At 45.6% G+C, this 20,758-nt stretch overlaps 1 protein-coding gene across 37 annotated transcripts in view; it reads left to right on the forward strand.

Annotated features, from left to right (window-relative positions):
- The window catches only part of LOC149334803 (uncharacterized), a 336,596-nt gene that overhangs the window by 181,003 nt on the left and 134,835 nt on the right, over positions 1-20,758 (forward strand). For 16 of the 37 annotated variants that reach the window (XR_016283964.1, XM_089551442.1, XM_089551410.1 and 13 more), the window contains 9 exons: positions 244-297; positions 3,678-3,707; positions 4,696-4,749; positions 8,841-8,897; positions 10,782-10,811; positions 11,717-11,770; positions 15,918-15,974; positions 17,821-17,850; positions 18,733-18,786. Coding sequence is in view for 36 of the 37 variants with exons in the window: in XM_089551442.1 (XP_089407568.1) it covers positions 244-297; positions 3,678-3,707; positions 4,696-4,749; positions 8,841-8,897; positions 10,782-10,811; positions 11,717-11,770; positions 15,918-15,974; positions 17,821-17,850; positions 18,733-18,786 (420 nt within the window). In the remaining variant the exon portion in view is untranslated. Of the gene's footprint in view, positions 1-243; positions 298-3,677; positions 3,708-4,695; positions 4,750-8,840; positions 8,898-9,377; positions 9,462-10,781; positions 10,812-11,716; positions 11,771-15,917; positions 15,975-17,820; positions 17,851-18,732; positions 18,787-20,758 lie in introns of all 37 variants that reach the window. The other 21 variants (XM_089551417.1, XM_089551431.1, XM_089551422.1 and 18 more) reach the window with 16 other exon arrangements.

Genomic DNA, 20,758 nt, shown 5'->3' on the forward strand with positions numbered 1-20,758 from the left:
AACTGTTACAAACTTTAAAGTGCTCTAGTGCAAAAGACTCTTAACGCGGTGTTTAGAGCGCGGTAGCGTAAGCATCTTATGGTGCGAAAAAACCAACTGAATACAAAACAACCTGTGTATTTGCTGAAAGATGTTGCAGTCAGTTTCGGCGACATTGCATGTACTGTGTGACACGCGTGACTTCTGGCGCTATCCGCTAACGATGAACATCGGCACAAATTATATACGGGATGCTCCACGCAGCTCCGGAGGGTGTAGAGATTACCGGTACCTTCGGCCCGGAGGCAACGGTGGCAGGTGAGTCCAGCGGGCCCCGCCGATGCCGTAGCGCTCTTAGCGAAAGTTATCGCGAATTTCGCATGTCACCTTTATCTGACTTCTTGGAACAAGATGCGGTAGCACTGTTCTAGATATCTGTGGGAAGCCCTAGGCGGGTTGAATTTTAATTTACTTAGGTGGTGGGCAGTTCGAGTGATTCCTCCTGAACATGTAAGGCCGTCTGTTCCAGATTTCATCTCTTGGGTTTTTCGTTTCACAGCAGAGCAGAGAGAGAGAAGGGATAGACTTATGGCATGCGACCTGACTCTACCTGAAAGTTGCCCCTTTCAGGCCTTGAGTCGAGGTGTATTTAAAAGTTTCGCCGTTACTGTGCAGGTCTTGAAGGTGTCTGTTTTGTACTCGTCCGATTGTAGACTTCAAAAATTAGCTTGAGCCTCACTGCCTAGGCTGTATTCTGAGCTCCTACGGCCGTCTCACGCCCAAGTTATAGATTCTTTTACCGTCATATTATTCTTTTCTAGAAGCAGCCTGCGCGATATAAAAGACCTGTCCTATGGGTCAAACTGTGCATTACGAAAGAGACGCAATATTTGGGAAGCATTCATTTTTCAAACGTAGCACGCAATGCCTTTGGTATCTCGGTGTAAAGGAATCTCACTACCTACATGGTCAGCTGTTCGGTTTTCATGCCTGCGCATCTGTCGTGTCGTTAGATTCTAGGAAAAACAGGTCATGTACTACTGCCATTCTGTGCCTGATCCATGCTCTCTTTATTGTGATCTGGGGTTGGCAGCAGATTATGGTACAGTATGCCTTTTAGACATCTCGCGTTCATTCCGGCTACCTTTGAATGTAAACCATTCTCGTTTCTAGCACAAAGCGGATATCGATGACCATAATCAATAATCCATGCGAGGATATAAGCGCAGTTTTTGTGGCTGCGTGGTTGACTTTCAAAATTGCTGATGAGGGCTCAGCACCAAAATTACCGAGAACGCTTCCCAGATCACTTAAACCACGGTAAAAAAAAGATTCCCCGAATAATATTCCGGCATTTTCCTTGGCACTGTAATTATGCATCGCTTCTTTTGCAAAAGCATGCATCCATGAATCAAAGCCGCAGTTTAAAGCCACAAAGAATACGAGGCGGGAAGGAAATAAAAAAGAGAAATAGCGTGTTTTTTTAACCGTTAGACGCTGCAGAAGTACAAGCACCAGCAGTGCGTACGAAAGTGTTGGTTTTTTACGAGGACGGCTTTCGTCATAAGGTCAAAAAGGCAAACATGAAAATTGGTTCCACTGAGGCGAGGTCTTTCGCCATTCTGATCCGTAAAACTGCACAGTGAGCTTGATTACGGCGTCGGAGAAAAACAACTGCACTGGATGATCGTGCGGGAGGATAGCCTGTCTCTCCCGGGCGTGCTTTGAAGATGACGTGGATGGGGCAGCTTCTACGACTTTCTTTCAAGATTGCAAAACACTGTGAATGTTTGTAGACAACTTTCCAGCCTAAATCCTTCAAATATTTTTGGTAATTTCAATTACTTTTAGGCTGATTGTACGTGCACCTTATAAGCCGAAGTTCTTGCATTGAATAGGAAATATTGAGCGTTTCGCCCCCACGGTAGGATGCTGACCCGAAAGGCACCGGTTTAATTCAGCTGCAGGGGTCGAATTTCGATGGAGGCAAAATTCTAGGGCCCCATGTCCTGTGCGATTTGTGTGCACGTTAAAGAACCCCAGGGGATCGAAATTTCCGGAGCCCGGTGTACTTCCTAGCCTGACTCATTTTTGTTCGTAAAACTTCCATAAATCCATGATTAGCGTTTTGTCGTTCGATGAAATACGAAACCGTTAAAGCTTCCCTGTCACCATTAAGTGCTGTTTTGCAGGGCAGTTTCATCGGAAATTGCGAAAGCTGGGGCTTTGTAGTCGAACTACCACAAGCACATATAACCGACCTACGTCACTGACGTGTATTGTGTATGCTTAATTCTGAACGCAAATGTGTTGGTAGCTACGGCTTAGCTTTGCGGTCTGCTGTGGAACAGCTGCATGTTCAGTGACGAGATTCACTTAATGCGTATATGAAATAAAGCAAACAAGAGAACGGGAATGAGGGGCTCGTTATAAATATGAGAGAAGCCAACAGCCACAGAAACCAAGGGGCACAGGGGATTGTAATTTATTTTGTGGTGTTGATCAAAATGTTATCGCTTAAAGCTAATTGATTAGAAAAGCAGAAGAAAAAACAACCACATGCCGCCGGTGGGATCCGAACCCACGACCTCTGAATTACGCGTCCGGTGCTCTACCGCTGAGCTACGGCGACGGCTGTCAAACCTCCTTTCGGGAGTATTTATGTTTACAAATAACCTAACCTTGAGAGTGTTCACCAGCGCCACCCACGTTCTTAAGCGGCGGACGTAGCACGTCCTGAGTTACCGCTGATGTGACGTAGGTCATCGAACGGCGAGGGTGGAAGCTGTGTGAGAACCCTCTTATGCTTCCTATGGTGTCAAGGCTGCCAGAAGCGAGGCCCTCGCTAAGCAATTAAGCAAACAAGGGAAGGGGAATGAGGGGCTCATTATAAATATGAGAGAAGCCAACAGCCACAGAAACCAAGGGGCACAGCGGATTTTTAATTTATTTAAAGGCATTTTTAAATATTAGAGCCTTATGTACTGGGAATAATTATGTTCCCTCTTCACTAGCGGTGCCATCGAGGGCCGTTGGAGCACCCGGGAAGTCATATTTATATTTCATTTGGGGCCATTCCAGGCTAACTCTATCGACAGGTGGAGATCTGGGGAATCTGGGTGGATTTTCACAGTGTGGAAATATTTAGTTGGTCTGTAAAACGATAAGTTTCGAAGCGATATTTTAGTCGTTTATATTAGCACGACAAAGGCATCAAAAACCTTTGAGCTGCGTTCCCGTGTTCGTGAAATTGAACGAACATATTTAGCGTTTTGTCGTCCGATGAAATACGAAGTCACCATTGTTAAGTGCTGTTTTGCGTGTCTTGCTGCCAGGGCAGCTTCATCAGAAATTGCGAGAGCTGGAAGCTTTGCTTGCCAGCAACTACTAAGCTGTAGTTGAACTACCACAAGCACTTATAACCGACCTAAGTCATTGACGTGTATTGTTAACTTCGTGTATGCTGAATTCTCAAGGAAAATGTGTTGGTAACTACGGTTCAAACCGCTGATGCGTAAATCACGTTCGTCCTATACTTCAAGCGCAGGATTGGAGGTAACAGTTTTTCTTTGCGGTCTGCTCTGGAACAGCTACATGTTCACAGTGACGAGATTCACTTGAATGCGTATATGAAATAAAGGCATTTTTAAATATCAGAGACTTATGTACTGGGACTAATTATGTTTCCTCTTCACTAGCTACTCCATCGAGGGCCGTTTGTGCACACGGTAAGTCATAATTTCATTTGGGGCCATTCCAGGCTAACTCTATCGGCAGGTGGAGGTCTCGGGAATCTGGGTGGATTTTCAATCAGTGGAAATATTTAGTTGGTCTGTAAAACTATAGGAATACGTTCGAGTTTCGAAGCGATATTTTAGCCGTTTATATTAGCCCGACAAAGGCATCAAACCTTTTACCTGCGTTTCCGTGTTCGTGAAATTGAACGAACATATTTCGCGTTTTGTTGTTCGATGAAATAGGAAGTCACCATTGTTAAGTGCTGTTTTGCGTGTCTTGCTGCCAGGGCAGCTTCATCAGAAATTGCGAGAGCTGGGAGCTTTGCTTGCCAGCAGGTACTAAGCTGCAGTTGAACTACCACAAGCACTTATAACCGACCTACGTCATTGACGCGTCTTGTTAACTACGGCTTTGCTTTGCGGTCTGCTCTGGAACAGCTGCATGTTCAGTGACGAGATTCATTGGACGCGTCACAGTGGGACGGCCTATATTAGTTAAAGGTTTGGAGGCTCTATTCGCGGCGTGTAAATACAGCTTATTTGAAGAACTCGATAAATACTGCCCTCCACAGCTATGATAAAGGCAGGACAGGAGAAAAAAAATAGGATAGGAGAAAAGTGGAGGATCTCCAGAATCATGTAGATACCTGCAGACCGAATGACTTGCTTCAGAGTATGAAGCAATAGGACACACATCCTGTGTCACAGGTTTAGTTAGAACGTAGCGTTTTGCATGAATTGGAACTGCGACAAACTTTGAAGCGCTCTAGTGCAAAAGAATTCTGTGTTCAGAGCGCGGAAGCGTAAAAATCGTATGGTCCCAAGAAACCAGCCGAATACAAAACAACTTCTGTATTTGTTGAAAGATGCTGCAGTCAGTTTCGATGGAACTGCATGCACTGTTTGACACGCATTGCTTGTGGCGCGATCCGTTAACGAGGTACATCGACACAAATTTTATGCGGGATGCACCACGCAGCTCCGGGCGGCATAAGAATCAGCGCCAGCTTCACGCCCCAGGCTCGGGTAGCAGGTGAGTCTATCGGGCCCCTCCGAAGTCGGGGCGCACTTGGTGAGACAGTTAACGCGATTTTCGCATACCACCTTAATGTGAGCTCTTGCAACAGGATGCAGTAGCAGTGTTCTAGATATAAAACATTTGAATATCTCCAGGCTCTGTCAGGTGTACTGGGATCAGAGGAAAAGCTTGTATTCGAATGCCGGGCTGTCTGCTTTTTGTGCATGCAAATCCTGTAAGTGGTAGGCCACTAGATTAGAGACGGGTGACGATTCGAACTGCAATCTGTAGATTGAAGCGCGTGAGGATTAGCTGAAAGATATTGCAGTTTTTACTGGCTTCTGAATGCTTTTTTGAGAGCAGGGATAAACAAATGGCATGTGACCTGACACTACGCCCAAAGTTGCCGCTTTGAGGCTTTATATCGAGGTTATTTAAAGGTTTCGCCGTTATTGTGCAGGTCTTGAAGGTGTATGTTTTGTACTCCTCCGATTGTAGACTTCAAAAATCTGCTTGAGCCTCACTGGCTAGTCAGTATTCCGAACTCGTATGGCAGACTCACGCCCATGTTCTTCCATTGTTTTACCCCCAGATTATTCTTTTCTAGAAACTGCAATCTGTAGATTGAAGCGCGTGAGGATTAGCTGAAAGATATTGCAGTTTTTACTGGCTTCTGAATGCTTTTTTGAGAGCAGGGATAAACAAATGGCATGTGACCTGACACTACGCCCAAAGTTGCCGCTTTGAGGCTTTATATCGAGGTTATTTAAAGGTTTCGCCGTTATTGTGCAGGTCTTGAAGGTGTATGTTTTGTACTCCTCCGATTGTAGACTTCAAAAATCTGCTTGAGCCTCACTGGCTAGTCAGTATTCCGAACTCGTATGGCAGACTCACGCCCATGTTCTTCCATTGTTTTACCCCCAGATTATTCTTTTCTAGAAGGAGCCTGCGCGCTATAAGACTGTCCCTATGGCCAAACTGTACATTACGAAAGAGACGCAATATTCGGCCAGTACTCATTTTGAAACGCAGCTCAACAATGCCTTTGCTATCTCGGTCTAAAGGATTCTAACTACCTACATGGTCAGCTGTTCGGTTACATGCTTGCGCATCTTTCGTGTCATTAGAGCAACGTTTCTAGGACAATTAGGCCGTGAACTTCTGCCATTTAAATTCTGCGCCACATTCATGCTTTTGTTATTGTGATGTGGGGCTGGCATCAGATTATGGAACTGTATGACAATAGCCATCACTTCCGGCTTCCCTTGAATGTAAACCATTCTCGTTTCTAGCAGGAAACTACTATCGAGGGACCATATTTCCAATTTTCTGAAAAACATGCGAGGATGCACGCGCAGTTTTTGTGGCTTCCTGGTTCACTTTCTCATTAGTTGATGAGTGCTCAGCACCAAAATTGTTGAACGTTTCTGTAGATTTTGCAGTTTCCCACATCACTTACACCACGGTAAAAAAAACGTGCCCGAATAATATTCCGGCAGTTTTCCTGACACTGTATGAATGCTTCGCTTTTCTTTTGCGAAAGAATGCATACACGAATCGGGTCTGCATTGTAAAGCCACCAAGAATACAAGGTGTGAAGGAAATAAAGCCGAAATAGCATATTGTCGCGTAGTGGTGACTGCAGTCCGGCGAACAGGAAAACGAGGATGTCTTCGAAACGAAACTGTTTATTTCGGCTGACTTGCGCCCCCAAAGAACTGAATGACTCGGCGGCGGCGTAGCAGCAAGCGTGCTCAGCGGTCGTCGAACAGAATGCCCGCCACTGTCGGCCATGCTCTTTTTAAAGCTGATAGCGAACATTCGAGATAACGCTTGGGAAGTTACTGGAACTTTCTGGCGCAAACTAGAATCGGTTCCGTCTGGATGCCATCAATCGAGATAAATCTCGGCGCGTCTTGCGTCACAAACGAAACGATAAAGCGGCTTTGAACAAACACTGCAAACGAACGCTACAAAGATTCGCGGCAATAGTTTTTACCGTTGGGTTCTGCAGGAGTACAAGCACCGGCAGTGTTCATGAATTTATTTACGAGGACCGCATTTGTCATGAGCTCATAAAAGCAAGCGTTATCTAAGCACAAACGGGTTGGAATGAACTTCTTCAAAAGTGCATGAAAGATGATCCCTGGCCTCAGATTCAGGCGAGTTGTTTCGCCATTGTGATCTGTAAAACTGCGCAGTGAGGTTGATTACGACGTCGGAGAAAAACTTCTGCGCTGTGGAGCATGGTGCGGGATGATTGCCTGTCTCTCCGGAAGTGCTTTATTTAAAACACTGAATATTTGTAGACAAGTTTTCCGCCTAAATTTCCCAAACATATTTGGTAAATTCAATTATTTTTAGGCTCATTGTACGTGCACATTATAAGCTGAAGTTCTTGCATTAAATAGGAAAGTTTCGCCGCCGCGGTGGCTCAGGGGTTAGGGCGGTTGGATGCTGACCCGAGAGACTCCAGTTAGATTGCGGCTGCAGGGGTCGAATTTCTATTGTAGCAAAATTTTAGGGGCCCGTGTCCTGTGCGATTTGTGTGCACGTTAAAGAACCCACTCGATCGAAATTTCCGGAGCCCTTCTCATAGACTACGGCGTCCCTCATAACCTCACTCATTCTTGTTTGTAAAACTTTCATAAACCATAAACCCAGAATTAGTTCTGTGCGTGACTCGCTGGGCGAATGTTTCATCACTTGTAAGTGATGTGGGAAGCTGCAAAACTCTACACAAAGGTTCTCAACAATTTTGATGCTGAGCCTTCATCAAGTAATGAGAAAGTGAACTTTCTGGCGCAAACTAGAATCGGCTCCGTCTGGATGCCATCAATCGAGATAAATCTAGGCGCGTCTTGCGTCACAAACGAAGCGATAAAGCGGCTTGTTGGCAGCTTTGAAGGCTGAACAAACACTACAAACGAACGCTACAAAGATTCGCGGCAATAGTTTTTACCGTTGGATTTTATCTCATGGGATTTTAGTTTCCCAGCAGAGCAGATAGAGAAGGGGTAGACATATGGCATGCGACCTGACTCTACCTCAAAGTTGCCCTTTTAGGGCCTTATGTGTCTGTTTTGTACTTTTCCGATCATAGACTTCAAAAATCCGCTTGAGCCTCACTGCCTAGGCTGTATTCTGAGCTATGGCCGTCTCAGGCCCAAGTTCTTGCATTGTTTTACCCCCAAATTATTCTTTTCTAGAAGCTGCCTGCGCGATATAAGACTGTCCCATGGGTCAAACTGTGCATTGGCAAAGAGACGTAATGTTTGGGAAGCATTCCTTTTTCAAACTTCTCGACAATGCCTTTGGTATCTCGGTGTAAAGGAATCTAACTACCTACATGGTGATGTGTACCTTTAACTTCGTGCATGCCGGATGCCCAAGGCAAATGCGTTGGTGAGTAATGTTCAAACCGCTGATGCGTAAACAGATTCGTCCAAAATTTCAAGCGCAGGATTGTCGGCAACGGAGAGCTTTGCTTTCGGTTCTGCACTGGACCAGCCACATGTTTACAGTGACGAGATTTACTGGAATTCGTGTATGAAAGAAAGGTTTATAAATATCAGCCTTATGTACTGCACTTCTGAGGAGTTATGCTTCAAGACGGGCGGAGGAAATGGAGAGGAACACCAGATAAATACTCCGCACCACTGCGATGTGAAAGGCATGACAGCAGAGACTGAAGGCCTGAGAGCAGAGAAAAAATAGAATAGGAGAAAACTTGAGGACATAAAAGGGAAATCAGCAGCGTAGTTATTATCTGTAGAATGATGTGAACCATACTTGAAGAACGAATGCTTTGCTTCAAGGCGTGAACGAATAGGATACTAATCCCATGTCACAGGTGGTTAGATCATTGCGTTTTCTATACATTGGAACAGTACAAACTTTGAAGCGCTTTAGTGCAAAAGACTCCTAACCCTGTGTTTAGAGCGCGGAAGCGTAAGCATCCTACCATGCGAAAAACTGGATACAAAACAACCTGTGTATTTGCTGAAAGGTGTGACATTGCATGTACTGTGTGATACGCGTGACTTGTGGCGCTATCCGTTAAGGATGAACATCGACGCAAATTATATACGGGATGCTCCACGCAGCTCCGGAGGGCGTGAAGATTACCGCCAATTTCGGCGCGAAAGATCAAGTGGCAGCAGGTGAGTCAGCGGGCCCAGCCGATGCCGGGGCTCTCTCAGCGAGAGTGAACGCGAATTTCGCATATCACCATGATCTGACTTCTTAAAACAAGATACGGCAGCAGTGTTCTAGATATAGAACTTTAGAATACTCTTCTGTGCACGTATCTGTGGGAAGCCCTCGGCGGGCTGAATTTTAGTTTGCCCAGGTGGTGCGCAGTTCGAGTGATTCCTCCTGAACATGTAAGGCCGTCGGTTGCAGATTTCATCTCTTGCGTTTTTCGTTTCACAGCAGAGCAGAGAGAGCGAAGGGATAGACATATGGCATGCGACCTGACTCTACCTCAAAGTTGCCCCTTTACGGCCTCATGTGTCTGTTTTGTACTTTTCCGATTATAGACTTCAAAACTCCGCTTGAGCCTCCCTGCCTATGCTGCATTCTGAGCTATGGCCGTCTCACGCCCAAGTTCTTGCATTGTTTTACCCTCATATTTTTTCTAGAAGCAGGGCATGAACTACTGCCATTCTGCGCCTCATCCATGCTCTCTCTATTGTGATGTGGGGTTGACAGCAGATTATGGAATGGTATGCCTTTTAGACATCTCACCTTCACTTCCTGCTACCCTTGAATGTAAACCATTCTCGTTTCTAGCACAAAGCGGCTATCGATGACCGTATTTCCAAGTTTCTGAAAAACATGCGAGGATGTAGGCGCAGTTTTTGTGGCTGCGTGGTTGACTTTCTCAATTCTTGATGAGGGCTCACTGCCAAAATTACTGTGTACGTTTCCCGGATCACTTACACCACGGTATTATTCCCTGAATAATATTCCGGCATTTCCGTTGGCACTGTAATTATGCTTCGCTTACCTTTTGCAAAAGCATGCATCCATGAATCGGAGTCGCAGCGTAAAGACACCAAGAATACGAGGCGTAAGGAAATAAAAAGCAGAAATAGCATATATTTTTCACCATTAGGCTCTGCAGAAGAACAAGCACCGGCAGTGCGAATGAATTTTCAGGAAGTGTTGGTTATTTACAAGGACGGCTTTCGTCATAAGGTCATAAAGGCAAACGTTATCGATGCCCAAAAAGCAATACGAACTTCTTCAAAACTGCACAAACGAGAGTTCCAGTAAGGCGAGGTCTTTCGCGATTGTGATCCGTAAAACTGCACAGTGAACTTGATTACGGCGCCGGAGAAAAACAAGTGCACTGAATGATGGTGGGGGAGGATAGCCTGTCTCTCCTGGTCGTGCTTTGAAGATGGTGTGGATGGGGCATGCGTACACCTTATAGGTTGAAGTTCTCGCATTAAAAGGGAAATATTGAGCGTTTCGCCCACGGGGTGGCTGAGTAGTTGTGGCGGTTAGATGCTGACCCGAAAGGCAGCGGATTGATTGAGGCAGCAGGGGTCGAATTTCGATGGCGGCAAAATTCTAGGGGCCCATGTCCTGTCCGTTTGCGTGCACGTAAGAGAACCCCAGGGGATCGAAATTTCCGGAGGCCTTTACTACGGCGTACTTCATAGCCTGACTTAATTTTGTACGTAAAACTTCCATAAACCCATATTGAGCGTTTTGTCGTTCGACTGCGTGTTTCGCTGCCAGGGCGGTTTCATCAGAAATTACATGCGAGAGCTGGGAGCTTTTCTTGCCAGGAAGTACTGAGCTGTAGTGTAACTATCTCAAGCACTTATAACCGACCTACGTCATTGACGTTAACATCGTGTATGCTGAATTCTCAAGGCAAATGCGTTGGTAACTAACGCTTTGCTTTGCAATCTGCTCGGGAACAGCTGCATGTTCACAGTGACGAGATTCACTTGAATACGTATATGAAATAAAGGCATTTGTAAATATCAAAGGCTTATGTACTGGGACTAATTATGTTTCCTCTTCTCTAGCGGCGCCGTCGAGGGGAGTTGGAGCGGCCGGTAAGTCATATTCGTTTTTATTTCATTTAGTTAGTCTGTAAAACGATCAGGTTACGTTCGAGTTTCGAAGCGATATTTTAGTCGTTTATATTAGCACGACAAAGGCATCAAAAACCTTTGACCTGCGTTTCCGCGTTCGTGAAATTGTGTTTATCATATTAGGTTGCCAAGAGGCTAGATGCGTGTTAGTTATCTTAAACAGATTCTCATATTCTTTTAAGAGCGAAATAAAGCTGCCAAGGGCGTCAACTGGCTTTTAGTTTCTGCAGGAAGTGGATACCATTCTACTATCATAAAATTAGTGCTCTTAGCTCGAGGACATATTAATATGGCGAAACACTAATATCATGTGCGCGGTCACAGTGGGACGGCCTATATTACTTAAAGGTTTGGAGGCTCTATTCGCGGCGTGTAAGTGCAGTTTATTTGAAGGACTCGATAGATCCTCCCCTCCACAGCGATGATAAATGCATGACAAGAGAGAAAATATAGGATACAAGAAAAGGTGAGGGCATAAATGTGAAATCAAGAGCGTAGTTCTTATCTGCAGAAACCTGCAGACCGAATGGCTTGCTTCAAAGAGTATGAAGCAATAGGACACACATCCTGTGTCACAGGTTATAACGTAGCGCTTTGCATGAACTGGAACTGCTACAAACTTTGAAGCGCTCTAGTGCAAAAGTCTTAATTAATCTTATGGTCCCAAGAAACCAGCCGAATACAAAACAACTTCTGTATTTGCTGAAAGATGCTGCAGTCAGTTTAGATGGAACTGCATGCACTGTGACACGCGTTGCTGCAGTCAGTTTCGATAGAACTGCATGCACTGTGTGACAGCGTTGCTTGTGGCGCGATCCGTTAACGAGGTACATCGGCACAAGTTTTATACGGGATGCACCACGCAGCTCCAGGTGGCGTCAGAATGAGCGCCACATTCACGCCCCAAGCTCCGGTAGCAGGTGAGTCTATCGGGCCCCTCCGAAGTCGGGGCGCACTTGTTGAGACAGTTAACGCGATTTTCGCATACCACCTTACTGTGAGCTCTTGCAACTGGATTCAGTAGCAGTGTTCTAGATAATATCTCCAGGCTCTGTCTGGTGTACTGGGATCAGAGGAAAACCTTGTATTCAAATGCAGGGCTGTCTGCTTTTCGTGAATGCAAATCCTGTAAGTGGTAGGCCACTAATCTGAAGTGCTCAGATTAGAAATGGGCGACGATTCGAACGGTAATCTGTAGATCGAAGCGCGTGACGATTAGCTGAAAGATATTGCAGTTTAATGCACACTTTTGGGAAGCCCCAGGCTAGTTGAATTTTTCTTTACCTAGGTAGAGCGCAGTTAGAGAGCGGGGTTAAAAAATGGAAAAAATGGTCTTTGAAGCCTTATGTCGAGGTTATTTAAAAGTTTCGCCGTTACTGTACAGGTCTTGAAGGTGTTTGTTTTGTACTCCTCCAATTGTAGACTTCAAAAGTCTGAGCCTCACTGGCTAGTCTGTATTCCGAACTCGTATGGCTGACTCACGCCCATGTTCTTGCATTGTTTTACCCCCAGATTATTCTTTTCTAGAAGGAGCCTGCGCGCTATAAGACTGTCCGTAGGGACAAACTGTACATTACGAAATAGACGCAATATTTGGCCAGTATTCATTTTGAAACGGAACTCAACAATGCCTTTGCTATCTCGGTCTAAAGGATTCTAACTACCTACATGGTCAGCTGTTCGGTTACATACAGCCGCCGCGGTGGCTCAGTGGCTATGGTGCTCGGCTGCTGACCCGAAAGACGCGGGTTCGATCCCGGCCGCGGCGGCTGGAATTTCTTTGGAGGAGAAATTCTAGAGGCCCGTGTACTGTGCGATGTCAGTGCACGTTAAAGAACCCCAGGTGGTCGAAATTGCCGGAGCCCTTCACTACGGCGTCTCTCATAGCCTCAGTCGCTTCGGGACGTTAAACCCCATAAACCAAACCAACCACATGCTTGCGCATCTTTTGTGCCATTAGAGCAGTTTCTCCGACGATTATACCGTGAACTTCTGCTATTTAAATTATGCGCCACATTCATGCTTTTTTTATTGTGATGTCGGGCTGGCCGCAGATGATGGAGCAGTATGCCTTTTAGACATATAGCCATCACTTCCGGCTTCCCTTGAATGTAAACCATTCTCGTTTCTAGCAGGAAACTACTATCGAGTGACCATATTTCCAAGCTGCTGAAAAACATGCGAGGATGCACGCGCAGTTTTTGTGGCTTCCTGGTTCACTTTCTCATCACTTGATGAGGGCTCAGCACTAAAATTGTTTAACGTTTCTGTAGATTTTGCAGTTTCCCACATCACTTATACCACGGTAAAAAAAAACGTGCCCGAATAATATTCCGGCAGTTTTCCTGACACTGTATTAATAATTCGCTTTTTCTTTTGCAAAACAATGCATACACGAACCGGGTCTGCATCGTAAAGCCACCAAGAATACAAGGCGGGAAGGAAATAAAAAGCAGAAATAGCATATTATTGCGTGGTGGTGACTGCAGTCCGGCGAACAGGAAAACAACGAGGATGTCTTCGAAACGGAACTCTTTATTGGGCTGACTTGCGCCCGCAAAGAACTGAATGACTCGGCGGCGGCGTAGCAACAAGCGTGCTCGGCGGTCGTCGAACAGAATGCCCGCCGCTGTCGGCCATGCTCTTTTTAAAGATTATAGCGAACATTCCAGATAACGCTTGGGAAGTTACTGGGACTTTCTGGCGCAAACTAGAATCGGCTCCGTCTGGATGCCATCAATCGAGATAAATATCGGCGCGCCTTGCGTCACAAACGAAGCGAGAAAGCCGCTTGTCGGCAGCCTTGAAGCATGAACAAACACTACAAACGAACACTACAATGATTCGCGGCAATAGTTTTTACCGTTGGGTGTACTCCTGCAGTGTTCAGAATTTATTTACGAGGACCGCATTTGTCATGAGCTCATAAAGGCAAGCGTTATCGATGCACAAATAGTTTGGAATGAACTTCTTCAAAAGGGCATAAAAGATGATCAGGCGAGGTATTTCGCCATTCTGATCAGTAAAACTGCGCAGTGAGCTTGATTACGGCGTCGGAGAAAAACTGCTGCACTGTGGAGCATGGTGCTGGAGGATAGCCTGTCTCTCCGGAAGTGCTTTATTTAAAACACTGAATATTTGTAGACAAGTTTTCCGCCTAAATTTCCCAAACATATTTGGTAATTTCAATTATTTTTAGGCTCATTGTACGTGCACATTATAAGCTGAAGTTCTTGCATTAAATAGGAAAGTTTCGCCGCCGCGGTGGCTCAGGGGTTAGGGCGGTTGGATGCTGACCCGAGAGACTCCAGTTAGATTGCGGCTGCAGGGGTCGAATTTCTATTGTAGCAAAATTTTAGGGGCCCGTGTCCTGTGCGATTTGTGTGCACGTTAAAGAACCCACGCGATCGAAATTTCCGGAGCCCTTCTCATAGACTACGGCGTCCCTCATAACCTCACTCATTCTTGTTTGTAAAACTTTCATAAACCATAAACCCAGAATTAGTTCCGTGCGTGACTCGCTGGGCGAATGTTTCATCAGAAATCACTTACGAAATCTTGGAGCTTTGCTTGCCAGGATGTACTTAGCTGAAGTGAAACTATTACAGGCATTAACAGTGTGATGAAAACTGCCCGAAGATTATTCGGGCACGTTTTTTTTACCGTGGTGTAAGTGATGTGGGAAGCTGCAAAACTCTACACAAATGTTCTCAACAATTTTGATGCTGAGCCTTCATCAAGTAATGAGAAAGGGAACTTTCTGGCGCAAACTAGAATCGGCTCCGTCTGGATGCCATCAATCGAGATAAATCTAGGCGCGTCTTGCGTCACAAACGAAGCGATAAAGCGGCTTGTTGGCAGCTTTGAAGGCTGAACAAACACTACAAACGAACGCTACAAAGATTCGCGGCAATAGTTTTTACCGTTGGATTTTATCTCATGGGATTTGTTTCACAGCAGAGCAGATAGAGAAGGGGTAGACATAGGGCATGCGACCTGACTCTACCTCAAAGTTGCCCTTTTAGGGCCTTATGTGTCTGTTTTGTACTTTTCCGATCATAGACTTCAAACATCCGCTTCAGCCTCACTGCCTAGGCTGTATTCTGAGCTATGGCCGTCTCAGGCCCAAGTTCGTGCATTGTTTTACCCCCAAATTATTCTTTTCTAGAAGCTGCCTGCGCGATATAAGACTGTCCCATGGGTCAAACTGTGCATTGGCAAAGAGACGTAATGTTTGGGAAGCATTCCTTTTTCAAACTTAGCTCGACAATGCCTTTGGTATCTCGGTGTAAAGGAATCTAACAACCTACATGGTGATGTGTGCCTTTAACTTTGTGCATGCCGAATGCCCAAGGCAAATTTCGTTGGTGAGTAATGTTCAAACCGCTGATACGTAAACAGATTCGTCCAAAATTTCAAGCGCAGGATTGTCGGCAACGGAGAGCTTTGCTTTCGGTTCTGCACTGGACCATCCACATGTTTACAGTGACGGGATTTACTGGAATGCGTGTATGAAAGAAAGGTTTATAAATATCAGCCTTATGTACTGCACTTCTGAGGAGTTATGCTTCAAGGCGGGCGGAGGAAGTGGAGAGGAACACCAGATAAATACTCCGCACCACTGCGATGTGAAAGGCATGACAGCAGAGACTGAAGGCCTGAGAGCAGAGAAAAAATAGAATAGGAGAAAACTTGAGGACATAAAAGGGAAATCAGCAGCGTAGTTATTATCTGTAGAATGATGTGAACCATACTTGCAGAACGAATGCTTTGCTTCAAGGCGTGAATGAATAGGATACTAATCCCATGTCACAAGTGATTAGATCATGCGTTTTCTATACATTGGAACAGTACAAACTTTGAAGCGCTTTAGTGCAAAAGACTCCTAACCCTGTGTTTAGAGCGCGAAAGCGTAAGCATCCTACCATGCGAAAAACTGGATACAAAACAACCTGTGTATTTGCTGAAAGGTGTGACATTGCATGCACTGTGTGATACGCGTGACTTGTGGCGCTATCCGTTAAGGATGAACATCGACACAAATTATTTACGGGATGCTCCACGCAGCTCCGGAGGGCGTGAAGATTACCGCCAATTTCGGCGCGAAAGATCAGGTGGCAGCAGGTGAGTCAGGGGGCCCAGCCGATGCCGGGGCTCTCTCAGCGAGAGTGAACGCGAATTTCGCATATCACCATGATCTGACTTCTTAAAACAAGATACGGCAGCAGTGTTCTAGATATAGAACTTTAGAATACTCTTCTGTGCACGTATCTGTGGGAAGCCCTGGGCGGGCTGAATTTTAGTTTGCCCAGGTGGTGCGCAGTTCGAGTGATTCCTCCTGAACATGTAAGGCCGTCGGTTGCAGATTTCATCTATTGCGTTTTTCGTTTCACAGCAGAGCAGAGAGAGCGAAGGGATAGACATATGGCATGCGACCTGACTCTACCTCAAAGTTGCCCCTTTACGGCCTTATGTGTCTGTTTTGTACTTTTCCGATTATAGACTTCAAAACTCCGCTTGAGCCACCCTGCCTATGCTGCATTCTGAGCTATGGCCGTCTCACGCCCAAGTTCTTGCATTGTTTTACCCTCATATTATTTTTTCTAGAAGCAGGGCATGAACTACTGCCATTCTGCGCCTCATCCATGATCTCTCTATTGTGATGTGGGGTTGACAGCAGATTATGGAATGTTATGCCTTTTAGACATCTCACCTTCACTTCCTGCTACCCTTGAATGTAAACCATTCTCGTTTCTAGCACAAAGCGGCTATCGATGACCTTATTTCCAAGTTTCTGAAAAACATGCGAGGATGTAGGCGCAGTTTTTGTGGCTGCGTGGTTGACTTTCTCAATTCTTGATGAGGGCTCACTGCCAAAATTACTGTGTACGTTTCCCGGATCACTTACACCACGGTAAAAAAATATTCCCTGAATAATATGCCGGCATTTTCGTTGGCACTGTAATTATGCTTCGCTTACCTTTTGCAAAAGCATGCATCCATGAATCGGAGTCGCAGCGTAAAGCCACCAAGAATACGAGGCGTAAGGAAATAAAAAGCAGAAATAGCATATATTTTTCACCATTAGGCTCTGCAGAAGAACAAGCACCGGCAGTGCGAATGAATTTTCAGGAAGTGTTGGTTATTTACAAGGACGGCTTTCGTCATAAGGTCATAAAGGCAAACGTTATCGATGCCCAAAAAGCAATACGAACTTCTTCAAAACTGCACAAACGAGAGTTCCAGTAAGGCGAGGTCTTTCGCGATTGTGATCCGTAAAACTGCACAGTGAACTTGATTACGGCGCCGGAGAAAAACAAGTGCACTGAATGATGGTGGGGGAGGATAGCCTGTCTCTCCTGGTCGTGATTTGAAGATGGTGTGGCTGGGGCATGCGTACACCTTATAGGTTGTTCTCGCATTAAAAGGGAAATATTGAGCGTTTCGCTCACGGGGTGGCTGAGTAGTTGTGGCGGTTAGATGCTGACCCGAAAGGCAGCGGATTGATTGAGGCAGCAGGGGTCGAATTTCGATGGCGGCAAAATTCTAGGGGCCCATGTCCTGTCCGTTTGCGTGCACGTAAGAGAACCCCAGGGGATCGAAATTTCCGGAGGAGTTTACTACGGCGTACTTCATAGCCTGACTTAATTTTGTACGTAAAACTTCCATAAACCCATATTGAGCGTTTTGTCGTTCGATGAAATACGAAACCATTAAAGGTTCCCTGTCACCATTGTTAAGTGCTGTTCTGCGTGTTTCGCTGCCAGGGCGGTTTCATCAGAAATTACATGCGAGAGCTGGGAGCTTTTCTTGCCAGGAAGTACTGAGCTGTAGTGTAACTATCTCAAGCACTTATAACCGACCTACGTCATTGACAGTGACGAGATTCACTTGAATACGTATATGAAATAAAGGCATTTGTAAATATCAAAGGCTTATGTACTGGGACTAATTGTTTCCTCTTCTCTAGCGGCGCCGTCGAGGGGAGTTGGAGCGGCCGGTAAGTCATATTCGTTTTTATTTCATTTAGTTAGTCTGTAAAACGATCAGGTTACGTTCGAGTTTCGAAGCGATATTTTAGTCGTTTATATTAGCACGACAAAGGCATCAAAAACCTTTGACCTGCGTTTCCGCGTTCGTGAAATTGTGTTTATCATATTAGGTTGCCAAGAGGCTAGATGCGTGTTAGTTATCTTAAACAGATTCTCATATCCTTTTAAGAGCGAAATAAAGCTGCCAAGGGCGTCAACTGGCTTTTAGTTTCTGCAGGAAGTGGATACCATTCTACTATCATAAAATTAGTGCTCTTAGCTCGAAGACATATTAATATGGCGAAACACTAATATCATGTGCGCGGTCACAGTGGGACGGCCTATATTAAAGGTTTGGAGGCTCTATTCGCGGCGTGTAAGTGCAGTTTATTTGAAGGACTCGATAGATCCTCCCCTCCACAGCGATGATAAATGCATGACAAGAGAGAAAAAATAGGATACAAGAAAAGGTGAGGGCATAAATGTGAAATCAAGAGCGTAGTTCTTATCTGCAGAAACCTGCAGACCGAATGGCTTGCTTCAAAGAGAGTATGAAGCAATAGGACACACATCCTGTGTCACAGGTTAGAACGTAGCGCTTTGCATGAACTGGAACTGCTACAAACTTTGAAGCGCTCTTATGGTCCCAAGAAACCAGCCGAATACAAAACAACTTCTGTATTTGCTGAAAGATGCTGCAGTCAGTTTCGATGGAACTGCATGCACTGTGTGACACGCGTTGCTGCAGTCAGTTTCGATGGAACTGCATGCACTGTGTGACAGCGTTGCTTGTGGCGCGATCCGTTAACGAGGTACATCGACACAAGTTTTATACGGGATGCACCACGCAGCTCCGGGTGGCGTCAGAATCGCCGCCACATTCACGCCCCAAGCTCCGGTAGCAGGTGAGTCTATCGGGCCCCTCCGAAGTCGGGGCGGACTTGGTGAGACAGTTAACGCGATTTTCGCATACCACCTTAATGTGAGCTCTTGCAACTGGATTCAGTAGCAGTGTTCTAGATATAAAACTTTTGAATAATATCTCCAGGCTCTGTCAGGTGTACTGGGATCAGAGGAGAAGCTTGTATTCAAATGCAGGGCTGTCTGCTTTTCGTGAATGCAAATCCTGTAAGTGGTAGGCCACTAATCTGAAGTGCTCAGATTAGAAATGGGCAACGATTCGAACGGTAATCTGTAGATCGAAGCGCGTGACGATTAGCTGAAAGATATTGCAGTTTAATGCACACTTTTGGGAAGCCCCAGGCTAGTTGAATTTTTCTTTACCTAGGTAGAGCGCAGTTTGAGAGCGGGGTTAAAAAATGGAAAGTCTTTGAAGCCTTATGTCGAGGTTATTTAAAAGTTTCGCCGTTACTGTACAGGTCTTGAAGGTGTTTGTTTTGTACTCCTCCAATTGTAGACTTCAAAAGTCTGAGCCTCACTGGCTAGTCTGTATTCCGAACTCGTATGGCTGACTCACGCCCATGTTCTTGCATTGTTTTACCCCCAGATTATTCTTTTCTAGAAGGAGCCTGCGCGCTATAAGACTGTCCGTAGAGACAAACTGTACATTAAGAAATAGACGCAATATTTGGCCAGTATTCATTTTGAAACGGAGCTCAACAATGCCTTTGCTATCTCGGTCTAAAGGATTCTAACTACCTACATGGTCAGCTGTTCGGTTACATACAGCCGCCGCGGTGGCTCAGTGGCTATGGTGCTCGGCTGCTGACCCGAAAGACGCGGGTTCGATCCCGGCCGCGGCGGCTGGAATTTCTTTGGAGGAGAAATTCTAGAGGTCCGTGTACTGTGCGATGTCAGTGCACGTTAAAGAACCCCAGGTGGTCGAAATTTCCGGAGCCCTTCACTACGGCGTCTCTCATAGCCTCAGTCGCTTCGGGACGTTAAACCCCATAAACCAAACCAACCACATGCTTGCGCATCTTTTGTGCCATTAGAGCAGTTTCTCCGACGATTATACCGTGAACTTCTGCTATTTAAATTATGCGCCACATGTCGGGCTGGCCGCAGATGATGGAGCAGTATGCCTTTTAGACATATAGCCATCACTTCCGGCTTCCCTTGAATGTAAACCATTCTCGTTTCTAGCAGGAAACTACTATCGAGTGACCATATTTCCAAGCTGCTGAAAAACATGCGAGGATGCACGCGCAGTTTTTGTGGCTTCCTGGTTCACTTTCTCATCACTTGATGAGGGCTCAGCACTAAAATTGTTTAACGTTTCTGTAGATTTTGCAGTTTCCCACATCACTTATACCACGGTAAAAAAAAAAAAACGTGCCCGAATAATATTCTGGCAGTTTTCCTGACACTGTATTAATAATTCGCTTTTTCTATTGCAAAAGAATGCATACACGAACCGGGTCTGCATCGTAAAGCCACCAAGAATACAAGGCGGGAAGGAAATAAAAAGCAGAAATAGCATATTGTCGCGTGGTGGTGACTGCAGTCCGGCGAACAGGAAAACAACGAGGATGTCTTCGAAACGGAACTCTTTATTGGGCTGACTTGCGCCCGCAAAGAACTGAATGACTCGGCGGCGGCGTAGCAACAAGCGTGCTCGGCGGTCGTCGAACAGAATGCCCGCCGCTGTCGGCCATGCTCTTTTTAAAGATTATAGCGAACATTCCAGATAACGCTTGGGAAGTTACTGGGACTTTCTGGCGCAAACTAGAATCGGCTCCGTCTGGATGCCATCAATCGAGATAAATCTCGGCGCGTCTTGCGTCACAAACGAAGCGAGAAAGCCGCTTGTCGGCAGCCTTGAAGCATGAACAAACACTACAAACGAACACTACAATGATTCGCGGCAATAGTTTTTACCGTTGGGTGTACTCCTGCAGTGTTCAGAATTTATTT

This window comes from Amblyomma mixtum, chromosome 7 (assembly GCF_055824585.1).
Source record: "Amblyomma mixtum isolate Tamu chromosome 7, ASM5582458v1, whole genome shotgun sequence".
NCBI classification, from domain to species: domain Eukaryota; kingdom Metazoa; phylum Arthropoda; class Arachnida; order Ixodida; family Ixodidae; genus Amblyomma; species Amblyomma mixtum.